Source organism: Bufo gargarizans, chromosome 1, assembly GCF_014858855.1.
Source record: "Bufo gargarizans isolate SCDJY-AF-19 chromosome 1, ASM1485885v1, whole genome shotgun sequence".
Classification (NCBI taxonomy): Eukaryota; Metazoa; Chordata; class Amphibia; order Anura; family Bufonidae; genus Bufo; species Bufo gargarizans.
Window position 1 is genome coordinate 643,101,471 of NC_058080.1, and position 12,232 is coordinate 643,113,702.

At 42.1% G+C, this 12,232-nt stretch overlaps 1 protein-coding gene across 1 annotated transcript in view; it reads right to left on the bottom strand.

The window, feature by feature from the left end:
• ADGRV1 (adhesion G protein-coupled receptor V1) overlaps positions 1-12,232 on the bottom strand; it is a 522,269-nt gene that overhangs the window by 271,840 nt on the left and 238,197 nt on the right. The window contains 3 exon segments of the mRNA XM_044282697.1: positions 2,778-2,942; positions 4,740-4,919; positions 5,691-5,873. Coding sequence (XP_044138632.1) covers positions 2,778-2,942; positions 4,740-4,919; positions 5,691-5,873 — 528 coding nt within the window.

Sequence of the window (12,232 nt, forward strand, 5' to 3'; positions counted from 1 at the left end):
GGCCGCGGTTCCACGGCCCGCACACGGCCGTGAACAACGGCCGTGTGCATGGGGCCTAAATCTCACATTTGATGATGGACCACAGGTTCTCAATGGGGTTCAGATCAGGTGAACAAGGAGGCCATGTCATTAGATTTTCTTCTTTTATACCCTTTCTTGCCAGCCACGCTGTGGAGTACTTGGACGCGTGTGATGGAGCATTGTCCTGCATGAAAATCATGTTTTTCTTGAAGGATGCAGACTTCTTCCTGTACCACTGCTTGAAGTAGGGGTCTTCCAGAAACTGGCAGTAGGACTGGGAGTTGAGCTTGACTCCATCCTCAACCCGAAAAGGCCCCACAAGCTCATCTTTGATGATACCAGCCCAAACCAGTACTCCACCTCCACCTTGCTGGCGTCTGAGTCGGACTGGAGCTCTCTGCCCTTTACCAATCCAGCCACGGGCCCATCCATCTGGCCCATCAAGAGTCACTCTCATTTCATCAGTCCATAAAACCTTAGAAAAATATAGAGATATTTCTTGGCCCAGTCTTGACGTTTCAGCTTGTGTGTCTTGTTCAGTGGTGGTCGTCTTTCAGCCTTTCTTACCTTGGCCATGTCTCTGAGTATTGCACACCTTGTGCTTTTGGGCACTCCAGTGAGGTTGCAGCTCTGAAATATGGCCAAACTGGTGGCAAGTGGCATCTTGGCAGCTGCACGCTTGACTTTTCTCAGTTAATGGGCAGTTATTTTGCGCCTTGGTTTTTCCACACGCTTCTTGCGACCCTGTTGACTATTTTGAATGAAGCGCTTGATTGTTCGATGATCACGCTTCAGAAGCTTTGCAATTTTAAGAGTGCTGCATCCCTCTGCAAGATATCTCACTATTTTTGACTTTTCTGAGCCTGTCAAGTCCTTCTTTTGACCCATTTTGCCAAAGGAAAGGAAGTTGCCTAATAATTATGCACACCTGATATAGGATGTTGATGTCATTAGACCACACCCCTTCTCATTACAGAGATGCACATCACCTAATATGCTTAATTGGTAGTAGGCTTTCGAGCCTATACAGCTTAGAGTAAGACAACATGCATAAAGAGGATGATGTGGTCAAAATACTCATTTGCCTAATAATTCTGCACTCCCTGTAATATTGCAGAGAGCTCTTTTGAGCCCCTTAAGCTACATCATTGGTAGTTACCAGAAAATCAATATCATTTGTACAATGGTGAACATGAAATACTAAATTTTGCACCTGAAGATTTCAATAAGCTGTCTGCTTTAGGTCTGGGCTCCATCGGGGCTTGAAGCTGTACGTTGCAGTAAAACACAATACCAATGATTTCCTCAAGCAAAGAAAATGGCTATCACCTTGTCGATTTTACCCTGATTCACACACCAACCATAAGTTGCTGTGTAGTCTGGACTTAAGAGGACACTCCCACCTCGAATGCGGTGCTCGGGCGAGTTCCTCTTCCTCTCCAAGATTACATGGCCCCTTCTATCGCTTGCAGCGGCAGCACTGTGTAATTGCAAGAGCTTGTCTCATTCAAGTATAAGAGATCAGCACTTGTAGTTACTCTGCGCAAGTAAGACAACGTGCAGGGTAATCTTGAAAAGGAACCAGCGCTCGCATAATCACTACTTCCTCCTCAAACAGCTGATTGGTGGGGTGCCAGGAGTCGGACCCTCACCGCTCTGATATCCTCAGGATAGGTCATCAATATAAACCCCTTACACAACTGCTTCAATGCATTTAAAGAGGATTTGTCACCAGATTCCACAATAGATACTGCATACGTTATTAAGTAGATCTTAGACCTGATAAGACCGGGGTACTGAGATAGCTGATAAGTCCAAGTGTATTCACAAAGTAAACTCAATCTTCTCCCACAAGTGCCTTTCAGTATACCTCCTCCCCTGCTGATGCTGACATTTCTCACTGCTCAGTACAAGTTGCATTAAAGATGCTTGTCAGTTAAGCTCTAGGTGGGCAAACTTGAGTTTTAGCTGATCGGTTTCACTCTCCAGCTGTATAAAGGATTACACAGCCATTCTAACATGGATTTTCAGAGTAAGTACACCTGCCTCATCAGATCTAAATACACTAATCCAACTATTTTACCAGATAAGTGGCCTTGATTGGTTGGATCTGAGTCTGAGGCATTGTATGTTGATTCTAGTTTCAACTTATGATGGGTCAGAAAAGACGATTGTATGCTGAAAACATTGTATCTTGAGGCCATTGTATCTTGAGGGATCACTGTAATCTATGCAGTTTGTATTGTGATCTACAGATAGATCCTCTTTAACACATACTGATTTTTGCAGTCTCTGTGGCACACACAGCCTAAAATGTCCTCTGCTAAAGGCTTTATTGTTTATTTGATTTGCTGATGAGTAGTAGTTCATTAGATGATAAAACGTAATATAGAAATCATTTTGAAGATCTCAGGACAGACTGACCGGCAACACTGTAGATTTCTACCCAACATTATTTAAATAAATTGGTCCTGTGTGAAAAGACTGAAAGGAAATGTATTATGTAAGTTTCATTTTATACAGTCAGAAATTAAGCTAAATGTGTTACATAATCCATGCCAATATAGCGAAGGTAAGGGCTTATGTAATCGTATTGTGACAATTTGTACAATGGAAAGTGATTTCTGAGAAAGAAGGTCTTATCCTTTCATTCCGCTTACGTCATCTTTTTTTAGCAGCCTTGTGCAGTACATTAGGAACATGTATCACAGCTCATACAATGAGAAGAGTCTTTAAAATGCCTACAAATTCCACACCTCATTAAAGATAAGGGTGCCATTTAATGGACTCAGGTCATATTGTGCAGCTTCTTCTACCATCCAAATTATTTTGACAGCTCCGTGACCACCTTGACTTCGCACCACACTCAGATATGCTTCACCAGCCGGGTCTCCTGTTCTCTGCGGTTCAGAAACCAGTACCTTGCAAATAAGAAAAGAATTAAGATGTATCTTATTCACAATGTGTGATACAGTTACAATGTCATACACGGAACTGATAGTCCTGATATTCTCTGCACTGGCGCCATTTACAACAGTATACATCAGCTGATTTCAATACTTTATGTTACAAACATGCATCTTAGGACTAAGGCAATGTCCCCACACAAACTTTGAGCTGTTTAAGGGCACCCATCGGCATCTATTTTATACGAAAGCATACAAAGTTTTTTTGGTGGGCTTTTAAATTTTAAGGATTGCTGCTGCTCCACTGAATAGTAACATAGTTTGTTAGGCTGAAAAATTACATCCATCCATCCAGTTCAGCCTGAGTGCCATATTATAGAACGTTGCTTCTAGGGGAGAATAGCTCCAACATATGGCACTGTGCACAGCAGTATATGGTCACACAGTGAGTCCCTACAGCTTCCTAGTGGGTAGCCTTGCAAGACTTCTATTTGAGGTCTAACTCTGGGTTGCCATTTTGGCTACAGTATGTTTGCCACCTAATAATAATCTTTATTTATATAGTGCCAACATATTACGCAGCGCTTTACAGTTCAGGGGTTCAAGTACAAACACTCATAAATAACATAGCAACAGACAAGTCAATAATTACACCAAGAGGAATAAGGGCCTGCTCGCAAGAGCTTACAATCTATGAGGAGATAGGGGTGAGACAAAAGGAAAAAGTGCTTGTTTTATACAATGGTCCAGCTATCTTGGGAAAATAGGGGAGCAGATATAAAACTACATAAGCCAGTCACCAGGCGATATATTTAGTGCTTCTGGGTGTGGTGGAGAGTTTGGTGGAGGATCAGGTTCCTGAAATGATGATAAATGGTCTATATATGGAGAGGGGTTAGATCAGGAGATATGATAGGCCATCCTAAAAGATGTGTTTTTAGGTAGCACCGAAAACAGTGTATATTGTGATCTAACCTCATTCCTTGGGGTAGAGCATTTCAGAGAACTGGTGCAGCTCGGGAGAAGTCTTGAGTGTAGAGTGTCTGTAAGTCTAGGAGGGTCAATGCCCTGTAGATTTCTGAATGTGTAATAAGTAGGAGTGTGCTGGGATGGGTGAAGCTTTGAGAGAGTGAAGGAGAAGACATTGTGGTCATAAAGCAGGAGAGGTGAGTTATTGGAGAATGAACAAAGCCGGAAGAAGACCAAGCCAAGTGTGTTACCATCTTTATGTGTCTGAGAGTTTGAAAGCTGTGAAAGGCCAAGAGAGGCGGTTAGAGAGAGAAGCTGGGAGACTTTAAGGAAAACCATAAAACTAGAATGCATTTTTAAAAAGAACCTCATAAAAACCATTTATCACTTATAAAGGTGAATGACATATCATTAAAATGTGCCATCACTTTATGATCGCTGGTGGTCTGATATCTGGCAGTATTACGGCCCCTGCTCGGTCTTTTTTTGCACAGCGGTGCCAAGTTAACCCTGTGCAGAAGAACTGCAGCAAGTGAATGGGGCCAGCTAAATTTCTCTGCACATCATGAGGTTGAGGGTGCGGCAGAGCAGAGAAAAACTGTGAAGAGGCCACAGCATTGATATAGCATAGCTGAATTTAACTCCAGGGCTGGTTGTATCTGTGAATATTCTGAGTTAAGATAATGCCAGGGGTTAACATGCAGTCTTCTATAAAACCACTACATAACACATGCTAATACTAAATTGTGCTGTGACCATTATAGTATATCTTTTCAGTGGTGTTGAAACCCTTTTGGGGGGTGGGTTAAGACACAGAACATACAGAATTTATGAAATACTTACAACTTTTTTCTCAAAGCCAAACAATCCTAATGGAGAGTCATTAGGGGGGATGTTGACCATAACTGTAGTTTCTTTCCCAAGTATGGAACCATTTGTCACTTGTTTTAAGGAGACATTGAATGTTTCCAAGAACTCAATAATGGTGTCATCCAATATAAAGATTTCAATTACTCCCACAGACTGTTAAGGCAAAAATTTGAGAATTATACAGTAGGTATACTACTTTCTAAAGGCCCTTTGGGCCGAGAACATGGGCAAAGATCCTATATATATTCGATCATTGCCCACTTATCAGTTGCATTTATATGCAGCGATAATCGGGGCTATATGGAATAGGTTGAATTATCCTAACTACGACTGTTTTCTCTTCTTACACTTTCCTTGTTTGTTGGCAGCAAATACTTGTTTACACAGGGTGATGTGTTGCTGACGAACAAAGATGTGATCTGACCACCTGATGAACGAGCAATCTGTCTTTCGTCAGGTGATCAGTGCACCTCTACATGGAGCAATTATCGGGAACGGCCCTTTGAAAGAACGTAGAAACCCTACTTGCACCAAACTGCACCAATATGCATCACATTCTGGACAGATTTCTTCAGTAAACTAGAAATTTCCTTAGAAAGCTTTTGGATTTTACCCCCCTCTGATGGAAAGAGTCAGGTTGATTCCATGTTCTCACAGCATAGTAGAAACTATAAAGGATTTCTTTATATTTTTGTATATTCTTCCATTTTTTGTATAACTGTTGCAAACTGACTAATGCCAATTCTTACATTTACCATGTGTCCACCTTACTTATCCTCAAATATATAAGTATACAGCTCAATATTGACCATCATAAGAAATATTAAAATTAAATTTGTGTATGTGTTTACATGTTGAGCGATATGTAATGCACGCAACCTGAATTTATTAAAACAATACAAATGCATTTTACAAAACACAGACCTGTCCATCAGAAAATGTAAGATTCCCGGAGGATGGTGTAAAATCTTCATGACTTGCGGTGATTGGCATTGCTTCCCAATAAACTGTCACAAGGCCAAATTGTCCAGCTTGTCTGACAACAGGGAGTCTGAGAACATTTTGCGGAGGAGGGACCTCATAACCTATCACAGCTCCAGTTACACCCTGGAACACAAAAAAATCACAGTGTGGATCCACAGACCTGCTTGAAGTAGGACAGAAAATTATTTATGCTTTACTATAATATCTTTACACCATTTGGGGTATTGTGGTTTAAACATTACTCACCTGTTAGGCCAGTTTCAGATGAGCATGTGCGGTCCATGAAACAGGGCCCAGGTGACTGTCACATTTCCTGGTCTGAACACTGTCCATCTGACCTGAACTCACAGCATCAGAGTAAGTTATCATGCCGTGAGTTCCAGCTAAACTGTATTGTACTTCATAGAATGCAGTGAGTTCGGGTAAGACGAGCAGCGGTCGGTCCAAGAAATGCTGCCATTATATGGACTGCTCACACCCGTCTGAAATAGGCCTCAGATCCTCCACCATTCCAGTGCCACTGCTCTTGCGCTTCCCGCAGTTCTCTGCTTACTTTGCTGCAGTGATGTGCCTGTCTACACATATGAACACTGCAGCGAGTCAGTAGCTTCAGCAGTCTACAGGAGTACACCACTAAGGTCAGTGGTTGGCCCCCAATTATGGCGGAAGACAACATCTCCTGAATATTGAGGATTTCAGAGCTGGTGCACATTACTTAGCAGACTTCAGCTCTGGCTCACACTGGAGCTGCTCAACAGTGATATTATGAAAACTACATCACAAAAAAAAGTAGATGACGTTGCATTGTAATTAAAGGGGTTTTGAAGCCAGTAATACTGATGACCTATCTTCAGGATAGGTCATCAATATCTGATTGGTGGGGGTCTGACTCTGGGCACCCCTGTTGATTAGCTGTTTGAAGAGAGGAGGTGGCACTCGTGCGAGCACTGCTTCCTCTTCAACATCACAAAACACGTTGTCTCATTTGCAGTGGCGTCACTCTTAATTTCGAAGATCTCAGGACAGACTGACCGGCAACACTGTAGATTTCTACCCAACATTATTTGCATAAATTGGTCCTGTGTGAAAAGACTGAAGGGAAATGTATTATGTAGGTTTCATTTTATACACCTGGTGCCAACAGCTCCCCTACCAAATAAGATGACCCCAGTCTTATAAATGACACATGATAATGCAAGGGCCGCCCATTGCCACGTCAGACCAGATGTTTTTGTCATTTCTGTTAATGGGCCCCATTAGAAATACAGTACAGTGATCCCTCAAGATACAATGGCCTCAGGATACAATATTTTCTGCATATAATGGTCTTTTCTGACCCATCGTAAATTGAAACTAGACTCAACATACAATGTCTCAGACTCAGATCCAACCAAATGAAGGCCACTTCTCTGATATAATAGCGGTATTAGTTGCTAGTTAGCAGCTATTCCTGACTGTTATATATAAGGACTTGTTTTATCCATCTTAGTTATCTGCTTATTTTTCTTAAATCTTCATTTTTTCTTATCTTGGATGACATTTTGGGGCTTTGGAACCAATTACTCAACTTACAATGGTTTTTTTTTTTTTTTTTTTTTTTTTTTTTTTAATTTAATAAATTTTTATTGATATTCAAAAGATTCGTTTACATAATACATAACAAATAGATCATTCCCCATCCTTCCCCCCCCCCCGCCCCCCCCCCCCACCCTGCAGGAAAAAAGAAAAAAGGAGAGAAAAAAAAAAAAAAAAAAAAAAAAAAAAAAAAAGAGTTTTTGTACGTAAAATTTATAAATAAATCAATAAATTAATTAATTAAATTAGTTGTTCTTATCCCAATCTTTCCAAACTGCAGCCCATTTTAAATAGGATCCTCTTTGGTTGTACATTATCCTCTCGTAGCTCTTCACTTTCTCAACCAGACCCAACCAATTGTTACAGTCTGGAGGAGAAGAGCAGAACCATGATCTAGAAATAAGAAGTCTGGCCAAAAACATTACCTTGGTCAGAAGTTGGCGTTTTATAGGCTGGTAATTAACCTCTGATAGGTCTCCCAGGACCCATATCCTGGGGGACAAAGGAACTACAATGTTAAGTTTACGAGCCAAATTGGTTTGGACCGCTCTCCAATAGCTGCTCAGCATTGGGCAACCCCAGAACAGATGTACATGATCTGCCTCGGTGTTGCCACAACGTGGGCAGTCAGAGGAGGCTCTGTATCCTCTCCTGTGTAGCCAAATGGGTGTCACATATATTTTGTGAAGAATATTGAATTGTACAACAATGTGATTAAAATTATGTGAAACTAATTTTAAATTTTCCCCTATGTTGTCCCAATCTAAAGGGCCCACCTCTGAAAGTGAAGAAGACCAGGATCTTTGTCCTGGAGAAAAAACACCCGAAAATTTTTTTTTCATTAGGTGTCTATAGCAGTGTGATATTTTTATTCTCGTGGCTATTTTCTTAGTGATTAAGTCGTGTAAAAATTCAGGAGTATCTATAAAAAAGAAATGACTATTCAAAGTGCTGGAGAGTGCCGACCTCAATTGAAAATATGCGTACCAAGCTACCTCACCCAAATTTGCCCTTTGTCTTAGCTCAGTCAGGGACAGAATTTGTCCATCACTGACTACCTGATGTAGGTATTGGACGTTCTTAGTCCTCCAGTACTGGCAGCAGCTCAAGTCCCCTAGATTCAAGATCTTTGAGTTATGCCATAATGGGGTACAAACAAGTGATGCCTTGACTCCACACCAGCTTCTTATAACCAACCAAGTCCTTATAGCCATTCTGCAAAAAAGTGTGTACCCAATCTGTGTATTTAATAGGTAATCAGACTCCAGTACTGAAAAAAAATCCATAAGACCTGAGTCTTTCACCATTTTATTGCAGAAATGGCTATTTTCCCAGTCATTGAGAAAGCAAAGTTGAGAGGCCACAAAGTAGCCCTTAAAATAAGGGAGGTTAAGACCTCCCTGATTATAAGGCATAGAGAAATACAGTGCCTTCAGTCTGACCCTCTTCCTCCCCCACAATAAATCGTTCAGCATACGCTCTATAAGTCTGAAATACTTATCCGCGATCCATACAGGTGAGTTACGCAGAACATACAGGACCTGGGGCAACACTACCATTTTTATTAGAGAGACTCTATCCGCCCTTGCAGGCAGAATTTTTTGCCATATCTTAATTTTGGCCCTCAACTTTGTCAGCAGGGGAATTAAATTGAGTTGTAGATATTCCTGAGGTTTAGCCGAAACTAAAATCCCCAGGTACTTTATACAACCAGAAGTTGTTAACTGGTTATCCCAGTTACCTCGCAGCTCATCTATAGGGAGGAGAACGGTCTTCTCCCAGTTGATCTCCAAACCCGATGGGGCGGAGAAAGCACCTACCAAGTCCATTATGCGAGGGAGGGTGGTTTCTGTTTGGTGAACAAAGACCAAGATGTCATCTGCATAAAGAGATACACGATCCTGTCTCCCCATTATACCAAAGCCAGACACCTGCAAATCCTGCCTTATGCTAGCTGCTAAGGGTTCAATATAAATATTAAACAAAAGGGGAGAAAGAGGACAGCCTTGACGGGTGCCTCTTCCTAGGGAGAAACTCTCTGTAACCGTATCATTGATCTTGATCCTGGCAACTGGAGAGCTATATAGTAACTGAACCATCGCCCTGAATCTGGGGCCGAAGCCCATTTTTTTCATCACCTCCCAAAGGAAGACCCACTCCACCCTGTCGAAGGCTTTGGTAGCGTCCAGCGACAGGACGGAGCGGGTACCGCACCCCGGAGACTGAATATTCATAAATAGCCTATGTAAATTGTGATGTGTGCCCCTTCCTGGCATAAAACCATTTTGGTCTGGGTGTATAATAGTGGGTATAACCCGAGAAAGCCTCCTGGCCAGAACTTTTGATAATAACTTAACGTCAGTATTTAATAAAGAGATTGGTCTATAGGAACTCAATTCTTTCGGGTCCTTATCCTTTTTAGGGATCAAAACAATGAGGGCCTCCATCATAGAACATGGCAAGTCCCCTCCCCTCATTGCATGAGAAAAGACCTCTAGCAGCTGAGGGAGAATCACTTCACCATTCCTACGGTAAAATTCGTATGGAAGGCCATCTAGGCCTGGCGATGAGTTCCCCGAGATAGACCCCAGAGCCTCCTGCAGCTCTGGCAAAGACAGCTCCTCCTCTAAACATTCCATTTGGGTTGTGCTTAAGGTCGACAATGGGATCCCATCCAAAAACCGCATCGCCAGGTCAGATGACAGGCCAGAAGAGGATCTATACAGCTGGGAAAAGTACTGCAGAAAGGTATCCGCAATCCCCTCTGGCTCTACTATGGTTTCCCCCTCTAAGTTGCGAATCGACAGAATAAGTTTATTTTTCTTATCTTGTTGTGTAATTATTCTGGCCAGGAGCTTACCGGGGCGTCCAGACTCCGAAAAATACTTTAACCCCTTGAAGAGTACTCTATGATTTGCTTTCTCGATTAAGTATTTTTCGAGGGAGCAGCTCGCCTTCTGCATTTCTTCCCTATTGTATTCAGTCGGATGACTCGTGTACCGCTCAGTAGTAAGTGCAGCAGTTTTGGCCAGTTCTTTCTCCTCTTCCTTAAATTTTCTCTTTGCTGCAGCAATCTCGCTTATAAAGACCCCTCTCAAATATGCTTTCATTGCGTCCCATACTGTATTGATGTTGGCAGAGGGAAGGTTCACCTCCCAAAAGGAGGAGATCAGTATTTTGATAGACTGATAATTGTCCAGGATGGTGAGCCAATATGGATTCAGCTTGAATCCTGGCCCCCTCTTGTCCTTGTTCTCCCTGGTGCATACCTCAATTAGTACGGGTGAGTGGTCCGAGACTGTTCTTACCCCATATCGCATTTTCCGGATATTGATCAGGTTGCTCTCATTAGTAAATGCTAGGTCAATCCTAGACATTGCTCTACCTCCCCTAGAGACACAGGAGTATATTTTCTTTCCTCCGCCAAGATATTCCCATATATCCACCACGCCAGCCTCCAAACAGAACTGAGGCAGTGGCGAATTACACGGATTCCTCCCCGATTCTGCATCTGATGTAAATCTGTCTCTTTTAGGGTCCATGACCGCATTAAAGTCTCCCATCAGAACTAATCGACATTCTGGTCTCTTTTCAAGAAAAAACAATAGCTGGATTAGTGGATACATAGAGAATGGCGGAGGTATATAGAAGAAAGCAAGAACATAGCTGCAGCCATGCAGCTCGCCATACAAAAAAATAAATCTGCCCTGGTCATCTATATTAGATTCTATTAGGGTGAAATCTACAGAATTATGGATCAGAACTGAAACGCCCCTAGAGGATCCACTAAAGGTGGAATGATAGGCTTGAGAATACCATCCCATTGTCAAACGGGACACGGTTTCTTTAGTAAGATGGGTTTCTACTATGCAGATAATTGCTGGAAGATATCTTTTCAATGCATCCATTATGGCTTGCCTTTTGACCCTTTCCCCGAGCCCTCTGACATTCCATGCTACAATTCTAGTCGCCATCAATCACAGCAAGGAAAAAAAAATAAAAAATAAAAAAAAAAAAAAAAAAAAAAAAAAGAAAAAAAAACAACAAACCTGCAAGGTGGGTTCCCTTTCCCTGCTCCCTCCCATCCCCCCTCTCTGTTGATCCGCCCGAGTTGGTCAGCGAATCTCTAACCTCTGGCCGTTCTCCCCCTCTCTAGCCTTGCCCCCCCCGCATCATAATATTGGAGAGTATCATATCATAGGCCCATTTGCTCCATCCACTCTAGCGCTTGTTGTGGTCTTTCAAAGAATTGTAAAGTCCCGTTATGGATCACTCTTAGTTTTGCTGGATACTGGAGCGAATATTTAATGTCCTTGGACGCCAAACGTTTCTTTATCTCTATAAAATTTCTTCTCTTCTCCTGAGTCTGTCGAGCAAAGTCAGGGAAAAAGAGCAATTTAGTGCCCTGATATTCAATAGGTGTGCATTCTCTTGCTCTTCTCAGTATCATATCTCTATCAGCAGACAGTAGTAATTTCATTAAGATTGCCCGCGGCGGCCTCCCTGGAGTAGGTTTCCCTCCTGGGATTCGATGAGCTCTTTCTATCTGAAACATAGGGGAGAAGTAGTCGCTCCCAAGATTATTGAAAACCACATCTTTAAGTTGTTCCTCTAGCTGTCGACCTTCGGCTCCTTCTGGGAAGCCAATTATACGAACGTTATTTCGCCTGGACCTATTTTCAAGGTCCTCCATCTTATTTTGTAGTAATTGATTTTCTGAGGCGAGAAAAACAGTTTTAGACTTTAGCGTATTTATGTCGATTTGCAGTGAGTCGACCATTTTTTCAACGTTAAAGACTCGGTCACGAATTTTTACCAGATCATCTCTTATTAGAGTAATATCGCTCTGCACTGAACCCAGTTGGGTAGACATCCCTTGCGCTAGGGTGCCATTATTTTCCACAGCA